Here is a 25,885-nt window from a genome sequence, read left to right as displayed (position 1 = left end):
GATTTTTTTTATTGTTATTATTATTTTTTTCCATCTAAGGAGTTAACGCTAGTGGCGGCGGGTTCCCCCCGACAGTGGCGGGGCTGGCCAGCAGGTGGCTGGCATTCGCCGCGCTGCCCGGGGCTCGCCCGCGATCACCGCAGTCGCTGAGCAACCCGGCTCTCCTCGGGGGAAGCAGGGGAAGAGCTGACGGCCAGAAGATCCTGCCTATATGATCCGAGCCGTCAGAGGAGCCCTGCTTTTCTTCCTCACTTGAAATCCAGCCGGCGAGTGCAGGTGCCGAAAGCCGGGAGAGATTGGCAATGCAGCGTCACAGCGACTACCAAAAGTTCTTGCTTTTTGTAATTCCCTTGTTTCGGACTCGGTTCTGCTCGGCAGACCTGAAGCTGGGAATTTAACAAGCTTCAATTTTGAAAAATGCCTCCCACTTACTGGCCTTTGAATTTGATAAACAGCCTTCCAGAGCTCTGGAATACCTAACAGCAAGACAAGTCAATGAGGAAAAGGCAAGTTTCAGGATTCAAACTATGCTAAAAGATGTTCTTTCACCGTATGGGAACGCTGCTGTTGAGCAAGCTGCAGTTTCTTTTTGGCTTGTTTATTGTCGAGATGTGTCACAAAGTGATATGACTTTTAAACTCTTCTGACTGTTTAAAGCCAGCAAGCGACAGCAAAATTAAAGCAAGAAATTTATTTGAGGATTTTCAAAGAAGCAAGCTGTCATCTGAGAAGAGCGAAGTAGGACAATGGCATCTGGAGAGTGCCTTCTACTAGACTTAGACACAGATAACTTCATCCTCTACAACATCTCTGTCAACCAGAGTGCAAACCTCTCCCTCGTCGGTGATGACTGGTTCTACCCAGCGTTCCTCTACGCCATCCCCACCATCTATGGGATCATCATTTTGATAGGCCTTATTGGCAATATCACTTTGATTAAGATCTTCTGCACTGTGAAATCCATGAGAAATGTCCCTAATTTGTTTATCTCCAGTTTGGCTCTGGGGGACCTGCTGCTTTTAGTGACTTGTGTGCCCGTGGATGCCAGCAGGTACCTTGCTGACGAGTGGCTGTTCGGCAGAACTGGATGCAAACTTATCCCCTTCATACAGCTCACTTCTGTAGGGGTGTCAGTCTTTACTCTCACTGCTCTCTCGGCTGACAGGTAAGCTGGCTGCTGTAGCCTTGAAAAGAAGTCTGCATATTTATGACTCCATAAAATGCATGCTTACGAAGGCATATTTTCAGGTAACAGGTATATTTTTAATCTAATGAGGGAAAAAGAACAACTTTGGTTAATTTCTGGTGGTTATGAGCACTAAAACTGAGGAGGAGGAGGTAGACTGCATGCAGGATACTTTTTCTAGGCTAAACTAAAGTTTGTGCAGTTTAGCTAATAGTCTAGCTTAATTAAAAGAAAAACCAAGAGCAGGTCAAGCAAAAGACCAGAGAGAAAAAATACCATTAATGAAGGAAGCTCTGTTAAAAGATAGCATGTTCATATTTGCCAAAAAGGTAGCTGATCTGTAATTCACGAAGTGTGAAGGCACTGGAGCAGCAATTTAAAGTGCAGTTAGAATCAATTCTTTCTAGTGGCTTGCTTCCTTAAGGCTAATTACATGTGAAGCAATATTTCATGAAATATGTTCTAAATATTCAAACGAAGATGCCTGAAGCCAGGCATCTCAGTTCACTATAGCCAGTATATTTCCCTTGACTAAACTGTCCCTTATCCAATCAAAACTGATCTGTGCCGTGGTTCGTAAACTTTGTCTGCCACTAATGTTTGGTAAAAATAACGTAGAATAGCTATGTTATTTTAGAATATGTGAAAACAAGTTTGACTTTAACAAATTATATGCTTCTAATAAGCCAGCTCTAGTTTAGATTTCTGTGAGGCTTTGGAAAACTGTCACAGAGCATTCAGACTTAAATTCAAAAGACATTTTATTTTGAGTGTTATTTGGAAGGATGAAACCTACCTTTCTGGAAAAGTTTTAAGTATTTCTTAGACTGCTGACTTTTATAGAAACTCCTCTGCACGTCAGAGAAGCCAGGATATTTTGTTTCTAATTTGGATGCTTCAGAAAGAGATCAGGAAATGTCACTATGCTAAAGTTATAAAATCTCACAGAAGTACTAAGATTTCCAATGAGAAAAATTATTTCGGTTTTGTTTTGCTCAAAAAAGACCTGGTGGTTGTATTTCTTGGTCACAAAGAAGTGAAACTAGGTTTACTTTAGGTAGTCCCTTTCATGCCACCCTATGTCGCTTCTCCTAACCTCCTACTTTAGAACATCAGACTATTTTTGTTCAGTTTTCAAGGTAGTTCGTACACATATTTCAATATAGAGTATGTGGTCTCAATAAAAATAGGTGACCTCATTGTGTTTCAGAGACAGAGCAGTCAATATGTTTATTAACTCCTCCATGTTGGTGTACGTATAAAAATAGCACTGTCTGCCCCAATAGCAGATGACAAATAGACTTATGTGCAGAGAAAAGCCTTCAAGCAATTTGCTCTAAAAGAGTTGGGAAAATAGGAAAAGTGCACAAATCCTCTAGTAAAGGACCACCTACTCTTTCACTCCTGAGTTTCACGTGGTGGCTGGACCCCCCACACCTGCTCTGAAGAAAATGTTAGGAAAATAATAAGCATTTCTTTCCAAAACTGTAATGTAAGTTGTTTTAAGGAGTGTCAGGAAAAGAGAAATGCATCATAAAGAAGATTATGTTAGAAAGATTTGTTTCTATCTGATCACATGTCGCATAAAGTAAACATTGCAAATGCTTTTATTGAGCAGCACATCAATAGAAATTTTCCTGAAGTGAACAAACAGAACAGAAAACAGCAGCTGCAGCCAGCTCAGGTTTTGGTGACTTTAAATTCTCAGCTTCAGCTTTATCTGGATCCTGTTAACCATCTTGCTGCGCTGGTAATCAAACTTTACCACACTTTTCAATGCCTCTTGGCTATAAGGGAGACAGGCATGCATGTGGGAGAAGACTTTATGTTCCCATTTCCAAGGGATCATTTTACCCTCTTCTAATGCATCTCCTGTCCACTGCAGAAGGAGATAATAACAAAACTTTTACCTTTATTAGATCTGTGAAACTGAAATGCTGTGCATTGAACCACAAATGGCCCTTATCTATTAAGTTTACTGAAGTTTCTGTTTTGGTGTATTAGCAGCAGTGGTGAGATAATTTTCTTACAAAATAATAACGTTTATATTTTGTCAGCTCACAGCCCATTAGTGGATCTTTATTTTCTTAAAACTGCCACCCTGAACTCTAGGGCCCATTGTTAATCATGTCAGAATCATTAGGAAAATAAAACGTACAGGGAAAACTTCCAAGATGCAAGTCAACTGTGACCAGCATGGTGATGCCTGTTTGAGTCTGCAGAGGGACTGGCAACCCAAAGCCTGCTGTGGCCCCTGGGGCAGGGAGATGCTGAGCCTGGCACCTGGGGTGGTTTCATAGACAACCATTTCCAAGGTCAGACATAGTGTTGCATGAAGGATGAGTGGCAGCTCAGCCCTGCAGAGAAACACTGGCAGAAGACAGGGGCATGGTGGTGAGACCAGGGTAACACAAGGACTCAGGAGTTCAGCAGGTAAGACTGCTCAGGCATGGCTCACCTCACCTGGCTTTTGCTGTCTGAGGTGAGGAGCCACTCCAGGATAGTCAGCAAGGTGTCCCCTAGTCCACGGAGAGATGTCTCCAGAGGAGACAGGATAAATCACCATATCAGAATACCTATCTCCCTTCTTGGGTATAGGGGAAGCCTTGCTGTTTAGCATGGATTAGATGCCCATATCTGAGATGGCTAATGTTCGGTGACATGAACCCTGCCTCAGGTACTCACTTGAGGCATGTGAATGTCCCTGTTCGCATGAATCAAAGCCATGGACAATGGGAGAGAAAAATACAAACCATCTGCTGTGAATAGCATCACATGCCACTGTCTCCAAGGAAAGGGAGACTTCTCAGTGAACCGCAGATCTTTTGTCTGTAATTAATCTTCTACAAAAAATAATAATAAAAACTCCTTTGTTCCAGTATTCTTTCATTAACAAAAGCAAGTGGGAATGCCTGCCAGCGTTACTGAAGGTGTTGTGGTGATGCCTAGAGAGATCTAGACCTGGCATCTCTGGGATCAGAAATATGCTGTGTAAAGAAAAGCATTGGAGTGTGATACAAGAGGGTCATTTCCACAGAGGTGACCATCGAAACACAAGATGAAAGGCAGTGAGTAGGTGTGATGGGCAGATATAATACATGAGAAAGCAGCAACACATATATGCTGCATGTTACAACAATTGTACAAATCATCTCGGTTGCTTTGGGTCACCTTCTGAAAACAAGGGGTCCAGTTTCAATAGATTTTTGCACAGCCTACGTCATGGGTGCAAGGATGTACCTTCCTGACGTATGCTTTTATTCTTTCCATTTCCACTTTCCCATGTGTTAGGAAGGGTTAATAATACTGAATCTGTCATCTGCCAGTGACTGCAAACACTCAGCTAAGTGCCAGCCTCCGCCATAGAGCAGCTAAAGCTGCTTGGTGGTTTGATCTGCCGAGACCTGGTGGTCATCCAGAGGATTGACTGCTCACGTGCAAACTTTTCTCAAGTAGAAACAGAGGGCAAACTGCTGATTTCAGCTTTTCCTGCAGTGTGAGCCTCCCAGTCTGTGAGGTGCTCTGCATGCATATGCACGCACATGAGCATGCCTGCACAGGTTGGATTAGGCAGGGCCTAACCATCTGCTATTGTCATCTGCTATTGGGGCAGACAGTGCTATTTTTATACGTACACCAACATGGAGGAGTTAATAAACATATTGACTGCTCTGTCTCTGAAACACAATGAGGTCACCTATTTTTATTGAGACCACATACTCTATATTGAAACATGTGTACGAACTACCTTGAAAACTGAACAAAAATAGTCCGATGTTCTAAAGTAGGAGGTTAGGAGGAGCGACATAGGGTGGCATGAAAGGGACTACCTAAAGTAAACCTAGTTTCACTTCTTTGTGACCAAGAAATACAACCACCAGGTCTTTTTTGAGCAAAATAAAACTGAAATAATTTTTCTCACTGGAAACCTTAGTACTTCTGTGAGATATTTTAGCCAAAGGGTCCCTGGGTGCTTCTGTTGTCTCTGTGTACAATCATGAGATCCCATCAGGCTAAGGTTAAATTATTCAAGAGTGTGTGGCAGAAAGGGCAAAGAAGAGTTAGCAATATTAGAAATATATTTTCTGTGGGACTACTCCGCTGGCTGCAGGGAGCTTGCATCTGTCCAGCTGCATTTGTAGCAGCAGTGGGAACTGTCGTCAAGACCTGTCTCCGTGCGAGCTTGGGAAATTTGCAGGGCAGCCAGGAGAGGGTTAAGGCCTGTGGTGTGCGTACAGCCACCCTCCCTGAGCGATAAGGCGCCAGGGCTGAGTATACAAGAGCAAGGAAACAAGCAGTCGGTGCATGTTTGTGTGTTTTAGAAAGACTGTAAATGAGGTTGGCAGGGGAAGGACATCTGTCTGCCCTGCTGCTCTTCTCTGTCGAGGCAGCGGATTTCTTCAGCTGTTGCTCAGCTCATCCCCACAAAGAGGGAGTTTGAGGTTGCCCACCGGCATGCCCTCCTCCTCCTCGGTGCATGGGGAAGTGTTACAGAGGTGCCTGTGAGAGCAGTCACACCTGGGCTGCCAGCCCAGGCAGAAAAGCCAAGGCTGGCTCAGCAAGTGACAGGAAATTAAGGAAAATCTTTGCGCAGTAAGAGGAAAAGCAGCCCATTTAATTGCCCTTGTCATGGGAGATGTCTTTATTTAATTGACTGTTTCTCCCACGAGTGACAAGGTTTATACATTTGCATTTGAATTACCCAAGCTGCCAAGGACTGATCATACTTCCCCACTGTTTTGCTGAGGTAGTAAAAAATCTAAATGCCCTGGTGCTCATGCAGTGAAACCTTCCTAAAGTAATGCTGATTTTACAAGCACACAGAAGAGTAAGTGTGATGTGTAATTGGAGTTTACAATCAGCATCTTTACTTTAAGCACCTTGGATTATCTGGATTTTAGTGCTGGGAAACTGCAGCAATGCCTGCCACCTGGAGCTGCCTGCTGACCTGGGGTGGAAGGGAGTGATGGCGTAGTGAGACACATAGGGTGACATTACAGATAAAGTTAGGTGGCTTACCGTGGTAAGACCAGCTGCAGACAGCAGGAATTGCAGTGGCATGGGAGCTCTGAGACCTGAAATGAGAACATTAGCTTTGGAAAGATTGACCTCCGTGCTTGGATGCAGGGATGGATGCAGGGATGCTCTGGTGCTTCCAGCTGCACTGGGTCCCTTGGAACAGATCACAGCCACAACTTTTGATGTTACTCGAACTCATATGACAGTTTGTTTATCTAAGAAATAAAAAACTTCAAACAACCCTCTCTTCCAAAAAAACAACAGTGGTGGAAGGAAAGAAACAAATCTAAAATTTATAGAAAGGTGGTTTTAAATATGCAAAAATCTTTGTTTAGTAGACTCATCTCTTCTGTGATTTGGATGCCTCCAGCCCCTACTATTAATATTATGTACAATACCAAAGGAGGAGTAATATCTACATGTCAGTTCATTTGTTTTATTTTACAATCACTGGATTATGTCTCCACAAGAGGATTAAGGGAAGTGTGCCACCCTAAAATAAAGCTATGGAAAACCAAACTGGATTTCCATTGAGTTGATTTACAGAGTGATACTTTTTTTCTTTGATACCATCAGTTGTTAAGTGTCAGGTACATAGTGGTTATGAATTTATTCTGGGCAGTCTAGTCACAGCATTCATGAAAATCCTTCAAGTCAGTAAAGCAATATTTTGGGGCAATTTACTTGTGCTGTAATTTATTGTGCAGCCTCAGGAAGGTTTTGAAAGGGTGGCAGGGAAAGCCACTCTGAACTACCAGGACAGCCCCTAAACCAGTTGATGTGAGTCACCAAAATCATACATGTACATTTTGGATCCACTGACATGATCTCAGCCAGAACATCGGTCCTTCCAAGCCGGGGAAGAAAAACGGAGGGTCTTCAGACCCCAGCCCAAAGCCTTCCTTCCCACTGAAGCACCAGGCAGCCCCTCCTCGACCTGGCATGGTATCCATGCCGCTGCTCTTCCTGTGCTGATGGCACAGGGTACGTGCAGAGAGAAATACACTATCTCTCTCAGCTGATATACAGAGTCTTAGATCCTGTGTTGCTGGCCACTGGGTCAATACAATACAAACACTCTTAACACCCTTGGTTTTAGATCCCATTTTCTCAGCACCTGCATCCATCTGCACCAAGAGAAACAGACCAAACAGCACAAACTTTCTGAATATCTTGATTAGCCGGAGCAGATGGCCAAAACACAATAGATGCACTTCTATAACCAGGAACATTAGAGCTCCCATTTATATCACTGGGACTACTGCGCAAATCCAAGGTTAGAGTAAGTGCTAATGTGCTGGAGACTGTCAATATTTAAGCAATCAAAAGGAAGAAAAGCTGGATTACCTATTGTTTACATTTCAGTAAAACCTAAAAACCTCAATCAGTTGTCATGGTCTCACGGTACGAGGTGCTGTACACACCGTTAATAAGGAGAGCGACTGGCCACGGAGAATTTGCCGGCTCTGTGTCAGACTGAACATGGTGGGCTGGGACATCAGCTTCACTGCAGCAAGCCCACAGTGGTCCCATCAGCTCAGGCGTTAGTACTTGGTGTTCAGATGCGGACAACAGCCTGGCGAAAAAGAGTAGAAGGGAGTGGAGCTGAAAAAGGAGAACCAGGCACAGCCTGCCCTGTATATGCAGTGAAACATCCTGTAGCTGCTTTACTCACAGACAGTCCTTGTAATAACCTGTTTTCCTTTTATTTTGAAGAGACCCCAGCGCTAGCCCTGCTGTGTCCCCTTGCCTTATTTCTCACCAGTTCTGCACCCACGTGCCCACCTTGCTCCCTACCACATAAGACACCAGGGGCCATGAGATCCTGTCTGAGCTCCTGCTCATAGCGGGCTCTTTGGTTCTCCCCTACACCACCTACTGTGTACGACCTCAAGTGCAGCAGGGGATTTCGGTGTCCAGAAGACCAACATATGCCCTGGGGCAGAAACCGAGGATGATGTCTGGGCCCCTTGCAGTGCTGAGGCACCAAAAGGCAGCAAGCCGATTGCTATGCTGTAAAGAAAGGCAAGAAGCTGGAGTTCCTTGCAGGAAACTCCCCTCCTGATGCCAGGCCTGTGGTCAGACTGCAGAGGACTGTGGAGCGTCAAAGGGAGAAGTGTCAGAGCTCTGCCCATCCTGTCCTTGCCTGCCCTCTGGCTACGGCCAGTCTCTGCATCTCCATGGGAAGGTGAGGGAGAAAACAGTACCATGACACACTGAGAGGAAAAACCGTTTCTTCACACCTGCAGAGAGCCCTGAAGCAAGAGATTTAAACATGGATAGTCAAATGACCTGGGAGAACCAGAGATACAGATGCTGGACTAGCACTGAGTGCACAGGCCATCCAGTTCAGCAGCATTTCTTGCCTGCTCCCATGCACAGACGCTGCTGAATATCTCATAGGATTTGGATTAAAACAGATCTTTTCAGTGACCCTAGGCAACTTTCTGAGTATTCAGACTAAAGGTGCACGTATCACCCTGTCCCCCTCACATGTCTCCAGCATCCTGTTATCCTCACTGCTTAGAAATTATGTCATATTTCAAATTGAAATTAGTTTGACCTCTAACCACTGCATAATAATCTAATAGCACAACGGAAACGCTGAGAGAGTTGGGGTTGTTCAGCCTAGAGAAGAGAAGGCTACAGGGAGACCTTATTGTGGCCTTTCAATATATAAAGGGGACTTATAAGAAAGACCCTTTTTACAAAGGCCTGTAGTGACAGGACAAAGGGCAAGAGTTTTAAACTGAAAGAGATAGGTTTAGATTGGACATAAGGAAGAAACCTTTTACGATGAGGGTGGTGAGACACTGGAACAGGTTGCCCTGAGATGTTGTGGATGCTCCATTATTTGAATGTCCACAGTGACGTTGGATGGGGCTCTAAGCAACCTGATCTAGTGAAAGATGTCCCTGCCCATGGAAGAGAGATTGGACTAGATGACCTTTAAAGGTCCCGTCCAACCCAAACCATGCTGTGATTTTATGATAAGAGCAGTTAAGGATAGCACTAGGTTGTTCAGCCCCAACACAGAGCTGAAAGTTCGCATGGAGGTGATAGTCTCTTATAACATCTGTGTTTACTGAAGCCACAGAAAGGACTTAAGCATCATATAACCGACTTAGCTTTATACTAGCTAGCTCAGATACTGATTACACTAAAGTCATGACACAGTGAGAATTGCACAGGATATCTCATTTTGTCAGCTGCAGAAGAGACGCTCCAATGTCTTCTCTTGGTCTTCTCTTTCCTTGAAAGATACCCAATTTTTTTGGCATAATCTGCTCACTTGGGTCCTAGATATACTATTTTACACCTGGCTGAGTTAAAATGGCTTCTGTTAGACTGTGGCCATTTATCCCAATGACTCTAGAATATTTTTACAGTCTGGTCAGCCACTGTGTCATCTGCAAACTTTCCCAGCAAAGGTTTTATAGCCTGCTCAAGGCAGCTGATATACACAAAAAATAACATTGAAACTAGAGCAGTTTCCCAGGATCCACGCTAGAAATGGCTCCACACAATGATACCTTTTTACTGGCATGTTTGAGGACCTCCTAGGGAGGCGATGGGGCTTGGGGTTCCCATCTAGCACGGCTCCACCTCCGAGGCCAGGACTGCTAATTTTAACCCTTGTCCCATGGAAGGGAGGCTGGGATTGCATGGGCGTGGGTAGGGGAGGGAGGACCATGCATGCCCTGGCACGTACATGTGCATATCTACATGCACAGTCACCCATGCCAATATGCCCAAGTAGGTTGTGCCAGCATGGCCCCCACCCTTTTTACATCACCTACAATGTTGTGATAAAATAGGAAAAAAATACTAAGTCTGCTGTGCATTAAACAAGATCAACATATTAATTAGTAGGATTAACCTCTCCATTATTCTATCTACAAGTGGCCTCGGGCAACCCAGATACTTGCTGTTTTCTCAGTCACACCTTACAGCTTTCTGAACTTCACAACTTTGGAGCCACTTCTTGGGAATTTCTCCACTTTTTCAAGATTTGTAAAAAAATTAACACCAGTTGTTCCCCAGCTGGTTCCTTTGATATTTCTAGGTGTAAATTATTCAGGCCTGCTGGTGTGGAAGTGTTTTGTGTTAAGAGATGTTGGCTCACATCTTCTTTAATACAGCTGACGAGTTTTCTGCTACATCTATAGCACGGCACATATGGTACAGAAAGCTCCTCCACATTTGGTCTTAAAGACAAATATCTAGTCATTACTTTTCACCCCGTCTCATCATTGTTCGTATCTTCACCATTTATATGTATGCCTGTCTTACCGGCTTTTTTTTCTTCCTGATGTATTTAAAAATGAACATTTATCTATTACACAGTGACCTTTGATATTTTGTTGGCTCCTCCAGCTTCCCTTATCAGTCACTGACATTTTTAAACTCCAATATTTGCTCTCATTTATTTTTGCTTTTTTTCCCATCTGTTGTATATTGATTCTTTTAATTACTTCTTTGAGATTTTAGCATGAATCCTCATTTTCTCTTATTCAGGGCAGCTTTTTGCCCTGCACAGTTTTTTCAGGCTAAGGTGGGGGAGACAAGGAGGAGGCTGGGGGTCAGCTACTAACGTATCATTAGCATTGTCCCCTTTGCATTTGTGTTCCCAGTCAGTTCATCTGACAGCTGCTTTTAGCTTTAGGAAACCTGCTTCTCTAAAGTTCCATATCTACCTGTCTATCTATCTATCTTTTTATTCTCTTTCCACAAAATTAAGATAAGCACACCACAGCTGCTATAGCTTAAGGAACTGCTAATTTTTAGGTCAATGATGAACTCTTCTTTCTCTGTCAGAACAAGGTACAATATTGATTTATTGCATATAACAGGCAGGACTTTTTGGGTTGAGAAACTGTCATTTTTAGAAACTCCAATGAATTTCTATAACTGGCTCTGTGAGATATCCAACAATTACCACGTGTTTAGGTTACCCAGTGATGCTGGGTTTATGCACTGAAGGTGCTTTCAGGAGAAATAAGGCTGACTCTAGTGAGATGAGGGATCCATGTCTGAGGCCTCAGCTTTAGTTGCTCTGGTAAGAGTTCAATCCACAGGCACACTGAGCCCATGGTCCCATGCCATTGGCAACCCTGGACACAGGCTGAGACAGAAAAGCCTTTAATGGAAAGCATCACCATGGCTTGCTCGTTCCCCTGCCTGGTGGCCGAGATGCCAGCACTATCCCTCCCAGCTCAGCTCCAGACGCACACCGCATTGCAAACCCGGCACCAGCAAGTTGCTCCACCAGGACGTGAGCGTGAGCACAGGCACATCTCTCTGCCTGTACTGGGCACTGAGCATGCAGAAAAGTGCACAGAGGTTAGCTGGCACTGAGGGGCTGGAGCATTGCCTCTGTGTGGGAAGTCGCTGGTTTTGAAGTCAAAGGATATTTTTAAATGAATGGGTCCCACCCCTCCCTCGGACAGCAGGTCTCACATCCAATTGCAAGGACTGTGACAAACTGTGAGGCCGAACCCATTGAAATCTTTGACTTAGGATCAGAGTTTCTCTCTCAGAGACTTGGCTGAAGATCACCTACAGGGAATAAATACCCTGGGTGCAATGTGGGTCTTTCTAATAAGGAAAACATCGTCCGTGGGACACCTACTATTTCCTGCAGTAACCTTTATATCCATTGTTTTCCATATGTATAGTTAATTTCTGAAAAATTTTATGCTCTGGAAGGTCATGGTTAGGAATAGCACAGTCACTATCAAACGGTTACTATTTAAGCTCTCCTTCCCCAGTATGTAGTGCAGTTCAATGGTCTCAATTTTGACCTTAATCGTTCCTGGACTGAAATTCCCATTCTTCCAGATTCTAGGGTGATGTAGCAGTATGCAGGTATACAGACTAAAACTTGAACACACGCCTTCAAAAACTGAGAACTATGTCACTTCCATCAATGCATCCTTTTCTTTCCATTTAAATGTTAATTAATAAAAAGAGAAAGAAAGTAGGCAGTACCTGCCAATGTATGTAAGATTAGCCCATTAGAGATGTCTTTGTGCCCATATGCAATTTACTAAAGTAAAGATTTTAATAACAGATGTTCAGCCAAGAATCATGCATAATAATGATAATCTTAACTAAGTATGCGGAAAGCAGATAGACCCAGAATAGATTGTCAGAGTGTGTTGATGGGTTAGACAGTCTAGCAATTTTGTGGATTTATTGAATTATTTGTCTTCAGAGCTATAAATATTCATAACATGTATAGTGGAAACAATAAAGAAAGTTTGGGACATTGCATTTCTCATAAATTTCTTCAGATATTTAGTAAGATTTTTTCCTTGCTTTCCAAGCGGAGCTTCACACTCAACAAGGCTCCACGTGCTTCATTTAGGCAGTCTGCATAGCATCAACTTTTTCTCTGTTGCTTGAGGCTTTTTTGCACAGTAATTGAGCAAGCCCTTCATGTTATGTGGGCAAAACAATAATGTGATACTAGTAGAACATAATTACAAAATTTTAATGAGGAGGTTTTTGTTCAATCTATTCATGGACCAAAACCAGATAAATATGCGTGCGTTAAGCTTACAAATGGGAACAGATGACTGGGTATCAGAGGAACAGTGAATTGCACATCTTTTCTCCCTCTTTCAGTTACAGGTGGGAACAGAAGAAATATGGGGACGTGCTGACTGAGAGGCAGTTCTTTCATCATTACAATAGGAAGTGGTGGCAATTTCAGGTGCTCATTTTCTAGAGCGGGGAAGAACTCATTATTTTCACTTCAGAGCAATTTACATGACTATTTTTGTAAGACATCAGTCCGTTCCAACTAATCCCTGTTTTTTTATTTAAGTTTCAGGTTCACATTAGCCCAACATCTCAAAATAGAACTCAGTTTAAACAGATTCAAAAGTTTGTAAGTGGATTTCTCACTTCAGAGAAAAAACAGAAAGCGGTAATATGGTAAATCTTTCCACCAGCCTGATGCAGTCTAAACAGTGGGGTCGGTAATGAAGCAAGGGCAGGCAAGCCTTCTGAAATTTTGTGTGAACAGGTTTTAATACACTTGTTTTTTTAAACAGTTATACAAATTCAGGAGTGGGGCCCAAGATCTTTTTATGTAAACAGTGTAAGACATAGTAATGGATGATACTATTTGGAGGAAAATTTCCTTGAAACCTAAGGCCTCCTGCAAATACATTTTGGAGTGGAAGTGTCCCATTTCCCCGTAGAAAGGATGGGGAGGATTTTTTTTTTCTCTTCTTATATTTCTTGCAAGCATGAGGTTCAGCTGCAGGAAGATAGGCATGCTTGGAAGGACTGATAGAAAAGGGCAGTACTCTGTGGCAGAGTGTCTTTCAGCCATTTTCTCTTGCTACACTCCTACTGCTGAAAAAAGTAAAGAAGAAAGATTGATGAAAGCAACTTAGTGCCTCTTTTTAAGTGTGATTCAATAGATGAGAGGGATGTAGTGGCCGGCACATAGCTGCTCTACAATCCTTGCCGTCATATTCAGTCACCAGGAGCATCTCGGACAGCCACCTACCTGTGCGACCTGCCGCCTTCACTGCCATGAGGGAGGGACGTTTCTTTCCCATTGCTACTGGCAGCAGCTGCAGCCACACCCTGGTATTTTGTACTATACGACCCTCAGCTTGTGGCCGCAAAGGTACTGTTATCACAGAGGACACAAATTATTTTTGCTGAAATTAAGATCTACTGTCATACCACTTGTAAAGATACTGCAGAAGGTGGTACCTCTCAGCTTTAAAAAGCCTGTCTTTTTTTTTTTGCAGCCCAAACCTACAATATATACAATGAGGGCTGTTGTATGGGCCATCTATACTAGCTTTAATTACTGACATAAGGGACTGGGGAAAGGCATTAATACAAAGCAAGCATAAAAGAGCTAAGCAAGCTCAGGCTGCTTACAGCACTAGCTTCCCCACACAGCGTAAAGTTACCTCCCTAAAAAAACAAAACACAAGCAATAAGACATATGGAGATAAATTAATTTAAAATCCAAGGGAAACATCTGATTTTCCTCCCATGTGTTAGTTGTTTTAATTTAATGTGGCTGTTGTAGCAGACACAAGTAAGTGGACGAAAGAGACAGGAAAAAAACATGAGGGATGCACTGAAGCTGCTGCCTTAGGGTTAAGGTCCTTTCTTCCCCAGTGTGAGAGCAAAATTGCAACCCTTCATCTCTCTATGCTTAGGAACATATAGGCAATATGGCTTTGAAGGCAAAGACTGTTTATACTTCAGCTGGTGTGTATTTTCTTGGATCAGCTGAGAAGCACAAAGATGGCTAAAATATTTTGCACTAGCAGAGAAGCCACATCTAGGAAACTTTGACATCCATTTGAGGCCTTATTTTGAACTGTGTCTTTAGAGAGTATATCTGTAACTGTCTTTTATATGATAAAGCTACTTCTGTGTTTATACTTGAAGTTGCGGCTTTGGGGCTAGGTGTATGGCATTAACCAATGTTTGCATTGTCAAAGTTTTAGAGTACATTAGGTGGTGTTATCATTAGTTAGGTTCTTATTAACACAACGATAATGACACAGTTTTCCAGTTTCCCTGCATCTGAACCTCAGAGGGAAAATTATTTAACACGGAAGAAACTTGTGTGTGTCACATTTTAGCGGTTTATGGTCATTTCAGTAGTTTCGGTTGTGAGAAACGATTATTCAGTGAGCAAGATAGAGATCTTGAGAGACGTGTGTAAGACATTTTCCAGGATTCAATGGAGAGGCATGCACTCTGTGGGCTCCTATCAATCCCCAATGAATTTTGGGAATTAGGTTAAGAAGTGATCATACATTACTGAACTCTGGCATTCTGGGTTGAAGCAACCCTCTCACCAGACTCCTCTTGGAGGCCTGGAGACTGACCTAGAGAAGAGAGACAGCACCAGAGTCACTGTGGCTCGTGGAGGGGAGGACTGCCCTGTGCGGTAAGTCCTCACAGTGCCTCATGAACTGTGATCATATTAATTGCACTTAAGATAGCCCCATGTGTACTTTCTTTGTGTGGGCCTCTGGACGAGACTGCAAGACACAGAGATTGCTGGTATCCATCCTGGCCAGAAGGTCATTGGCAGCTGCTTTGCACGAGGCAGGTTGTTGCTTCACAAGCACAGCAGGAACAGAGAAGTTCAAAGACTTTGCAGTAGTAAAGGTCAGCGTCTCTTTCATATTTCCTATCAGATCGGCAACCCAGTCATTTTCATCTGGGCTGTTTGATAACTGGAGAGAGACTGGAGTTGACACAAGTTCTTGACTGTATCATTTTTTGTTCAACTGAATCCTCAGAAGGCATATTTTTCTTTTAAGTTTTGGCCTTTGTTGTAGGGCATGAATCATACCTCTGGTTTTTAATATTTTTCAAAAATTTCTTTAAAAGCGGGTCGGGAAAGGAGTTCAGCTGAAAAAAAAGCGGTATCAAACAATGATTAGAGAGATTGAATGTGAGAGCAAGCAGAGGTCCAGGGCCGTGTCTGGATCTACTGCAGACAAGCTGAGCATGCAATGTGACACATACTCTCAGAGCCTGTGTTACTGCATGGGTTGAAAAGAACGCTGTTGTAAGACGTCTGCGTGAGGGCTCACTCAGCTGGCCACATAGGTCCATGGCTCCACTGAGGTATATAGGCATATTCATCAATGTCCTCTTCAAAGTGAACTGGATTATTCAAATGCTGGATGTTAAGTATGGGAAAGCTACATACCTCAGGCTCACGCCTAAGTTTAGCCATCTAAAATTGGCTATGAAACTAGTTGCCTCATTGCCCAGGCTCTGACTACAGAAAGCAGAAAGAGAGGCAACCCCGGAGGACTTGCCACCCCACTCCTCTCAGGCACCTATTTCTGGCCTGGAGGAATAGCCCCCCGAGTTGCCTCTTTCTCTCCACTGACTACAGCAGACACCTACGCAGATGCCCTGCGCTTGGGCAGCTGTAGTAAGTGAGATGCATGATACCTCCATGGTCTAATGCAGACACAGAGAACTGGATTCAATGCATCCAGCTTCAGCTGGCCCTTGGGTGGCCATTCCCACTTCAGCTATTTATCCTCGGACAGTGCTTTTCACAGGAGACAAAATGGAGTGCTATAACATGAACAGATGCTGAAAGAGTTAAAAGGTGTTTGCTAGAGATGCAAATGGCATGGACTGGTTGTCACTCATGTTCCGAAGGGTGGCCTACCTTAGAAAACTGGAAGTGTTTGAGACTGGGTTAGCTGCTGTGAAGCTGATCGCAACTGACTGGACATGCAGAGCATCAAAACTTATATTTTCAAACCCTATCTTCTAGCTTTGTTTTTTTTTTCTGTTTTATCTTCTTGTGCTTTCAACCTCATGCTTTGGGTCTACACTGAGCCCCTTGCAAGCAAAACCTCTCTCAGATTTTCTTTTATATCTCCTATAGGAGGCTTTAAAAATAAACTAAATGCCTAATAATTAGTGCCAGCATTCCTAGCCATTTCTAATTATGTTCTTTCAAAATTATATTGTTTGGAAATATCATCTCTAATTAAAATGTACTAATAACTTGAAATGGATTAATTTTCTGACTCTCCCTACTCCATTAATATTAATAAAAATAAAACAGAATCTCTCGTTCTGAATTCTTCAACTCGTTCATGTTACTGGAAATTGATACTGGGAAATACTCTCTCAGCTGGCTATATTGTATAAGAAAACCCCTGAAATAATTATGCTAACCCGTCATGTTGATAAGCATACAATAAGCCCCTGCAGAAATCCCTTTGAATTAATTAAATTTGTGAATATCTTGATATGTAATTAATTTCCTTTTGCATTTATCTTCCTTAGGGTTTACTGAAGACGTTCAGTTAGCTAGAGTTTCTGTCAATAATCTATAACTGGTGAATCAGACTATACATTGAGCTATTTCAGCTACGTTGTTTTGGTAACCTGCCTAGCTCTTCCCTTTTATTGCTGCAATAGTTGTAACATCATGTTTGTTTAAGTGCTGTGATTTTCTTCACCTGAGATGATGGTCTTGCACTGGAAGACTGTGCTTTGTAGCATGACACCACTTAATCCCCAGCTTCTCCCAGGCAACTAGCAACAGGACTAGAGGGCATAGTCTCAAGCTGCGCCAGGGGAGGTTCAGGTTAGACACTAGGTAAAATTTCTTCACAGAAAGGGTTATTAGGCATTGAAATGGGCTACCCAGGGAGGTGGTGGAGTGACCATCCCTGGAGGTGTTTAAGAAAAGCCTGGATGTGGTACTTAGTGCCACAGATACTTAGTGCCACAGTGCCTAACACCACTAGGTCTAGTTGATGCAGTGGTGTTAGGTCAAAGGTTGGACTTGATGATCCCAGAGGTCTCTTCCAACCTAGCTGATTCTGTGATTCAGGGTGCAATTTAAAGAGGTGCTAAGCAAGCCTGAAAAATACTGTGTCTGGCTGCTGCAGCTGTATAGCTGGAATAAAGGAGAGCTGGAGAGCTTGGAGAATAAGTGGTTAAACAGAAGACTAATGAGCAAGGTGTTTGTAGTCCATTAAAGGAAAAATCACCTACACAAGACACCTGTGGGATTGTATGAAGAAACATCGGCAAATGATGAGATGTCCAGATACAGTCTTTATAAAAATAAATATAAATAAATGTAAATGTAAGTATGTATGTACTTATGTATACATGTGTATACATGCATATGTATAAACTATATGCATATAAATATATGTATATAAAATACACAGACACAGATGTAAACACATATATACATACATAGAAGGAAAGGGTAGGTATGCTGAACAGGGTATTGATTATAACTAGAAGTTGAATGTGTGCTTATCCTGCAAATAAGGCCATTACCCAGTTAAAACAGTGCAGGACTGATAGAGTCCTCCCTGAAATGCTGAGCTTTAGGATAATGCAGGCTACAGTATGTTGGGAATCAGTCACGTACATGAAGTGTCCCGGGTTTGGGCTGCCAGGCGGATGGACCCTGCTGCACGCTCCCTGGTCTCTGACAGGGCGTTATTCTTGCTACCTCTGCTCCCACCCCAGTGCCCAATTTGTCTGGCTGAAGGAGCCAGGATCCTGGTAGGAGATTAGAAACGGACTCTGGAGAGCAGCTACATGAGAACAGGGGATGTACCCTGCCGTGCCAAAAGTGGGCTGGGACAACCAAGGACCCAGGCACCCAGCAATCCCCAGAGAGCTGACAGTGACCAAGGGACCAAATGGGCTGTGGGCAGTGTGAGGTAGATCGTGGAAAAAACATCCAACAGATTGTAATTGTTATTATAATGAACCTAAATAATAATTATGAAACACATAAGTATTTCTTTCTAGTTATCTTTTTTACTTTTACTGTGTTCCTTAAACACATATGTGATTTGTGATTTACTTGGTGTATACACTCCTGCCAGAGCAGGGCTCCAGCAGATAGGAAGCTCTTCTGTTTTCTGGTCTGCTCATTACACACATCAGGTTCAAATAAGTTTGCTTCTTTCATTTTCTTGAATTCTAAAGTACAATTTTCTGAAAGGCTGAAATCGTGAAAGACAAAATTGCAAATAATAAAAAGTCTTCTACATATCTGGCATAGCAAACAATAATATTTTTTTTTTGTTCAAGAAAGTCATTTAGCAGTTCTGGCTACTTACAGAATCAACCAGGTTGGAAGAGACCTCTGGGATCATCGAGTCCAACCATTGCCATTACACCACCCTGTCAACTAGACCATGGCACTAAGTGCCATGTCCAGTCCTTTCTAAAACACATCCAGAGATGGTGACTCCACCACCTCCCTGGGCAGCCCATTCCAATGTCTAATAACCCTTTCTGAAAAGAAATTCTTCCTAATGTCCAACCTGAACATCCCCTGGTGAAGCTTGAGGCTGTGTCCTCTTGTCCTATTGCTAGTTGCCCGGGAGAAGAGGCCGACTCCCACTCCACTACAACCTCCCTTCAGGTAGTTGTAGACTGCAATAAGGTCACCTCGGAGCCTCCTCTTCTCCAGGCTAAACAACCCCAGCTCCCTCAGCCGTTCCTCATAGGACAGACCCTCCAGACCCTTCACCAGCTTGGTCACCCTCCTCTGGACTTGCTCCAACACCTCAACGTCTTTCTTGAAGTGCAGGGCCCAGAACCGGACATAGCATTCAAGATGCGGCCTCACCAGTGCCGAGTACAGAGGGACGATCACTTCCCTAGACCGGCTGGCTACACTATTCCTAATAGAGGCCAGGATGCCATTGGCCATCTTGGCCACCTGGGCACACTGCTGGCTCATGTTTAGCTGGCTGTCGATCAGCACCCCCAGGTCTCTTTCCGCCAGGCCGCTTTCTAACCACTCTTCCCCCAGCCTGTAGCGCTGCATGGGGTTGTTGTGGCCGAAGTGTAAGACCTGGCACTTGTTCTTGTTGAACCTCATGCCGTTGTTCTTGGCCCATCTATCTAACCTGTCCAGATCCCTCTGTAGGGCCTTTCTACTTAGCATGGGTGCATTGAGTTATGGACAATTCTTAATTGCCGGCCACACCACCAAACAGCAATTAAAATGGGCAACATACTCTTTGTAGCTTGAGAAAACATAAGAGTCAGTTTGCAGGAGGCCAGCATACTCACAGCTCAAAATGAAATGTGTGGCCAAACCTCCATCCAGTTTCCTTCTACACTATTCTGTGAAGGAATGTAAACTGCTGTATGCTTTTGAAGAGAAGTCTATAATTGCACTTCCTATCTTAATGCTATTTGGACACATACGTATTGTCAGGCAGCACCGTGCTTTGCTGGGTCGATTACAAATTAAATGAACTCAGAATCAATACACATGAAACTGAATGAACCCATGACAGGTGGCTCTGGTTTAAAATGAGAAATCTATTGAAAAAACACAAAATTTAAAACACTAGGAAAAAAATAAGAGTCTTGAGTAGAGAAGGATTTCGTTTGAGTTTTTCTTCTAAATGGAAGGAACAAGCAAGAATACAATGCCTGAGGTTTGAAGTCAATAAATTATTTCTTTCTTTTTTATTTTTTAGGTATAAAGCTATAGTAAGGCCGATGGAGATCCAAGCATCCCATGCACTGATGAAGATTTGTGTGAGAGCTGCTATAATCTGGATTGTATCCATGTTGCTTGCCATCCCTGAAGCAGTGTTTTCAGATCTGCATCCTTTCCATGACAAAGGGACTAATAAAACCTTCATCAGCTGTGCTCCTTACCCACATTCTGATGGGCTGCATCCCAAAATTCACTCAATGGCATCATTTCTGATCTTTTATATCATTCCTCTATCTGTCATTTCAGTATATTATTATTTCATTGCTAAGAATTTGATCCAGAGTGCTTACAACATCCCCGTGGAAGGAAACGTACACGTGAGGAAACAGGTAGAGACTTAACTTTCTTCAAAAGTCCACATTCCCTGTGAATCTGGGAGTAAAGAGTGTGCATACAGAGAAATTTACACTGGGACAGACTTCATCTACTGTGCTAATTTTAATAGATTAGGTGGGCTAGAAGAATTAAAATGATTGACACAAGCCATGGCACAGCGCTAAACAGTTAAAGCATCTTCTCCCATTTCTAGGTTCAGAGACTTTGGCAGGGTGGTTACCATGGCAAACACAGCAGGAGACCCATGCCAAAGCCTGGGAAGGTATTGACTAGGATGCAGGAAAAGAGGTAGAGCTGTGGACGTTGTTTGGAGATTGAAGCTGAGAGGTGTGTCCACGTTTACCCTGCACCCAGGGCTAAACAATAAACAGTTTTTCTATCACCTAAAGTCCCTTCTGCAAACAAGGAAGGGAATTGGGAAAAGGAGGGAGACTTGTAGGTTGAAGTTAAACAGATTTAATGAAATAAAGAAATCAATATAAATGACAACACAAAAGACACAAAACTATGCTTATCTACAGAGCACCAGCAAGTTGCTCCAGGAATCACAACTGTTGGAAAAAGGAAGAGGGAGAAGTGATGAGAAGCAATAAGAGCAGAAAAAAACCCACCTCTTCCTACCAAGCCTTCTCTTTTATAGTGAGCTTGATGTTAATGATATAGAATATACCTGTGGGCCAGCCAGGGTCAGCTGCCCTGGATTTAACTGCTGACGGCCTTGATCACCATGGCTGGCCACAAACTGAAACCAAATCCCAGTGAAACCAGGACAGAGGTGACACAGCAGAAAATCAAAACATCTTATAGAATCATAGAATCATTTTGGTTGGAAAGGACCTTTAAGATTATTGAGTCCAACCATTAACATATCACTGCCAAGTCCACCACTAAACCATATCCCAAAGCAAAGTTGCTTTGTCAGAGAGAGGTCCTTGGATAAAGCCTTGCTCTGCAAAGCAGTACCTCTTCACACAGAGGGAAATGCTGCCTCTGTAATTCGGTCCTCCGGACTGAAAAGCAAATGGGACACAGGAATGGGGGAGTGGAGGTGGGTTACAAGGGCCCCACAGAGCCAGGAGCACTGGTCAGTCAGGGAGGCACACAGTTGCTCCGTGAGAGCAGCGATGCCTCCTGTGCTCACCACAGCTCCAGCTCTCATCTGCTGGTGCTGTGACATGTTGAGAAACCAGTACAGGCTAGAGAGGGATGGGGGAAGTGGAGACCAGAGGAGGACGGTGGTGGGTGCAGGGTCCTCAGGAGGGAGAACAGAGCAGGACAAGGTGGAGTCCTCACAGATGCACTGAAGTTACGTGCCCTGTGGATGGTGTGATCTTTGCAGTGTGGAATCTCAGAAGAGGAGAGTCTTGGCTTCTTCCCTTAAAACCTTTGGTCATTATAATTGTCCTTCTAAAAATGCCTCTTTTTCTAGGGTCTCTGGAAGGGAGTGGTGTTGGACAGAACAACCTGTCCACCTATTATTTGCCCTTTAGTAAGCCAGACTGGTCAATCTTCTTCTGGTCCAATAGCTGGTAGCCTCAAGTTTCACCTTAAGACAGTCTTTGATTTATATAAGCAGGCTATTTGCTCCAAATAATCTGGTCTTTTAACCTTCACTTTGTACCTTTGAAAGCAGAGTTACTTCTGTTACTGTCACTTGTGAGTGGGATTTTTTATAAAACTCTGCAAACTGTCCCACTGCAGAGCTCACAGTTGGGCTGGCTTATCTGGGACCCATGTATTTCAAGTGAGTTTCATGCTCTGGTTGAAAATGTGTGGGTGAAAATGTGCAAGTCCTGAGATAAATGAGGGGATTTAGCCAGCATTTGGCCAACCTGACTCCAGACTTTCAACTGGAGACTCTTTCCTCTTGACTACTCCTGTTGTAAGCAACTGGAGATAATCTCCAGGGGGAAATCCAAATCCTGCATGAGCAACAGGGTATTTCAGGTCAGTGTTTAAATTTGAATGCATCTGAGCCTTAGGTTGTCCAGGTAAGAAAGCAACAGCAGGGTAACTTGTTTCTAAACAACTTATTTACCTTGACATGTTTACCTTATTTACCTTACCTCTTCCTTTCTACTGAGGTGTGCTTCAACCTAAGTTAAACTGACTCAAACCTTTCTTCAGCTGAACAAATGTCCATATAATTGCACCCAGCTGACATCTCCACCTTAGGTTGACCTAATGCAATCATCTCACATAGCCTTCAGGTGCAAAGGTGAAACAGCAGGGTTGGAAAGCTGTGTTTTCTGCCCATTAAATGATGTACAATCCCCGAAATCCTTATCCTTTTCCCCTTCTGAATGTACGTAAATCTTTCTCCCCTGCAGGCCATTTTTCTGCTGATTCGATGACTGTTTTGATTAGTGACAATAAAGTGAGTAGTAAAAGCAGCTCTTTCTCCCTTTAGTTTTGGGGAGAGAGCTCTAAAGAAAGCAAAAGGCCAGGCTGCAGTCCAGCACCATCAGTCCATCATTCCCATTCTGCACTGCATTCAGGAGCTATAGGTCTCCATCTGAGATAACTGGTATCGATTTCTTTATTGCGTGGCTTCCTCTCTTTATAGTGCAGATGTGGCCTCAATAGCCCTATATCAAATTAAGGATACACTTAAAAAGAATATATGGTTTAGCCAAGGAGAACCCTTTCTCAAAGGATTTAATTTTCAGCCCGCTCTCTGGATACATTATCATCTGGTACATGTCAACCCTTCCTAAGCTCAATGGCTGATTTTCAGTTGGTACCATTAAAGGGGCACAAAATAAAGTCAAAACAGGCTTGTCATGTCTCTCCTGCCTACTCCCTGAGCAGCTGTCCTGAGGAAAGATCAGCCTGTGTGAGCTGCCGAGTTTCTGATGTTCCCGTGCAGCTCGGAAGGGGAATGAGGAGGGGGAAGTGTCCTAGGAGCCTGGACAGGCACTGTGGCCACACCAGGGCAGGAGCAAGGGCAGCAGGATTGGGGCTAAGGGCAGTTTCAGGCCATTCAGGTCCTACTCAAATACAGGCAGCAGGCTGCAGTAAATTCCCTAGCAGTGCCTGGGAAGAGGTGCAGGGATTTCCAGAGAAGCAAACATTATGAAGCCCTGAAAATTCGGCAGTGTTTCACTTTCCATGCCTGCAAACTTCTGGCTGCACAACCTCTCCCAGGGAGTAGTGTATTTCAGCAGGTCTTTCTGGGCAGCTCTTGTCCTTTTGGGCAACCTCCATCACAGCTCTTGTCTTCGTTAGGAAGAAAGATGTGTTTTTCAGTGGCATTGTTATCTTAGTGTGCAGCACTGGTGGACAAAAGACAAGGTACAGTTTATCTCAGCTGCCCTCGGTTGAGCAATACCCTTGGGTTGACTCCAAGCCTTGCACACATAAGCAAAACAAAAGTATGGCTTGTCTGCATGAAGGTTATACTGTATGCTAGCTGACACTGTAAGAGCACCTTTCCCTGACAAAGCTCAAATTATCCTGAGAGGTGGTCATTCATCTATTCACCACCTACATCTGCCTTCTCCTCCTGGCTCCAGCTCTTTCAGCTGAAGGGTCCACCTCGCTGCTGCCTCAGTGTTTCTCCGAGTACAGAATTTCTTCTTGGTTTCCGTGGCTCCTTCGGCCTCTGAGTGCCGCACTTGGTCTCTAAGGGCTGTGAGCTGTTGGCAGCACTTTTGTGTACATATACCACATGGCCCCAAGGCAGAAAGTCCTACCTCTGCGCTCTGTGAAATATCCCAGACCCTTACCTCATAATTAATAATAGTAATAATAATAAGTTAATATCTATAAATTACATAAGAACATATATATTATATGGGGATAACTAATGCAGGTGTCTGCACCTTTGTAGCCTGAGCTGGGATTTTACAAAGTGACAAGCCATTGTAGTTTTATTCCTAAACAGGAAAGGAAAGACTAATTTTCAGAATTATTTGGTTTTGGGGGAAGAGGATTGAGGAGAGACAAGGAGGGTTCTTGACTCTGTTTGTGTTCACTTGCAGTCCAGGTTGCCCTGCTCTGGCCATGTCACCTGCCACACTCTAGCCCCAAAGCAGCAGCACTGGGAAAAATAGTTAGCTACTGGTCTGCTAATCTGCATTTCTCTTTCTTCTTCCAGATTGAATCCCGTAAGCGCCTGGCCCGGACAGTACTGGTCTTTGTGTGCCTCTTTGCCTTCTGCTGGCTTCCCACTCACATCATCTATTTATACCGGTCCTACCACTACTCAGAGGTGGACACCTCAGTGCTGCATTTCATTGCCAGCATATGTGCTCGGATCCTGGCATTCACTAACTCTTGTGTCAACCCGTTTGCTCTCTACTTGCTCAGCAAGAGCTTTCGGAAACAGTTCAACAACCAGCTGTTCTGCTGCAGAGCTCGCCTCCTCATCCGGTCCCAGAGCATGGCCAGGAGCACCACACGAATGACGTCTCTAAAGAGCACCAACCATTCCCTGGTCACCTTCAGCCTTATCAATGGCAACCATGTCTGCCATGAAGGCTACGTCTAAAGGGCACAGTCAGGGACCATCACATCACGTACCTAGTGTGACTGCTTGGTTTTGCTCTGTGAGGCTGGTGAGTAGCGCAAACACGCATACACGCATGCATGCATGCATGCCATGAAGGCTACGTCTAAAGGGCACAGTCAGGGACCGTCACATCACGTACCTAGTGTGACTGCTTGGTTTTGCTCTGTGAGGCTGGTGAGTAGCGCAAACACGCACACACGCATGCATGCATGCGTGTGTGCAAGGAAGTCTGATGTGCTCAGAGAACTCAGAGGCGCTTGAAGCATCCAACATCTCATCCTGGGCTGAGGTTGAAGCATCCACTATTTCATCCTGGACTGAGGCATTGTTGGAGCAGCAGATCATTGAGCACTAGCCCACAGGACCTCCCTGGGAAGCACAGTGTTGCTTCAAGACCTGCTGCTTTTAATGAGAGCAAAGTGAGCATCTTAAGATCAAATCTATTTGGCTCTGCAGGTTCTTCACCACTTTCTGCTCAATCCTGAACTTGGGCAGACTTACAACAGTGACAAAGACCATACCAGGTGCATAAAATTTGTCAGAACAGTTGCTTCCAGCAGTTCATGGTATAATATATTTTGACACCAAAATAAATCCATTTAAATAAGGTAAATACTTTTACAAAGGAGTTCAGTGTAGGTCATTTACAGACTTTTCAAGTATTTATTAATGTTCTGAGTACAGTATTAATTCATAGTATAAGAGACAACAAGAGTTTACTGGGGCATGTCAGTGGCCTCACATGAAATTAGCAGTATCTTGCACCACATCAATGTGAAAGCAGTAACGTGAATAA

The 25,885-nt window shown here is 43.7% G+C and overlaps 1 protein-coding gene across 1 annotated transcript; it reads left to right on the top strand.

The window, feature by feature from the left end:
* Positions 1-743: 743 nt before the first annotated feature.
* Positions 744-25,138, top strand: GRPR (gastrin releasing peptide receptor). The gene is made up of 3 exons (XM_068395178.1): positions 744-1,165; positions 20,218-20,569; positions 24,676-25,138. The coding sequence occupies exons 1-3, from the start codon at positions 747-749 to the stop codon at positions 25,066-25,068; spliced, it is 1,164 nt and encodes a 387-aa protein (XP_068251279.1). The 5' UTR covers positions 744-746; the 3' UTR covers positions 25,069-25,138.
* Positions 25,139-25,885: the final 747 nt, after the last annotated feature.

Source organism: Nyctibius grandis, chromosome 2, assembly GCF_013368605.1.
Source record: "Nyctibius grandis isolate bNycGra1 chromosome 2, bNycGra1.pri, whole genome shotgun sequence".
NCBI lineage: Eukaryota > Metazoa > Chordata > Aves > Nyctibiiformes > Nyctibiidae > Nyctibius > Nyctibius grandis.
Note: the sequence above shows the minus strand (reverse complement) of the source record. Positions and strands in the feature narration are given on the sequence as shown.

Bases quoted from the DNA above. Each gene is read 5' to 3' on its own strand.
- GRPR (XM_068395178.1), top strand. From the start codon at position 747: ATGGCATCTGGAGAGTGCCTTCTACTAGACTTAGACACAGATAACTTC. The intron at 1,166-20,217 runs GTAAGCTGGCTG...TTTATTTTTTAG, and splicing joins ACTGCTCTCTCGGCTGACAG to GTATAAAGCTATAGTAAGGC. The intron at 20,570-24,675 runs GTAGAGACTTAA...TTCTTCTTCCAG, and splicing joins ACGTACACGTGAGGAAACAG to ATTGAATCCCGTAAGCGCCT.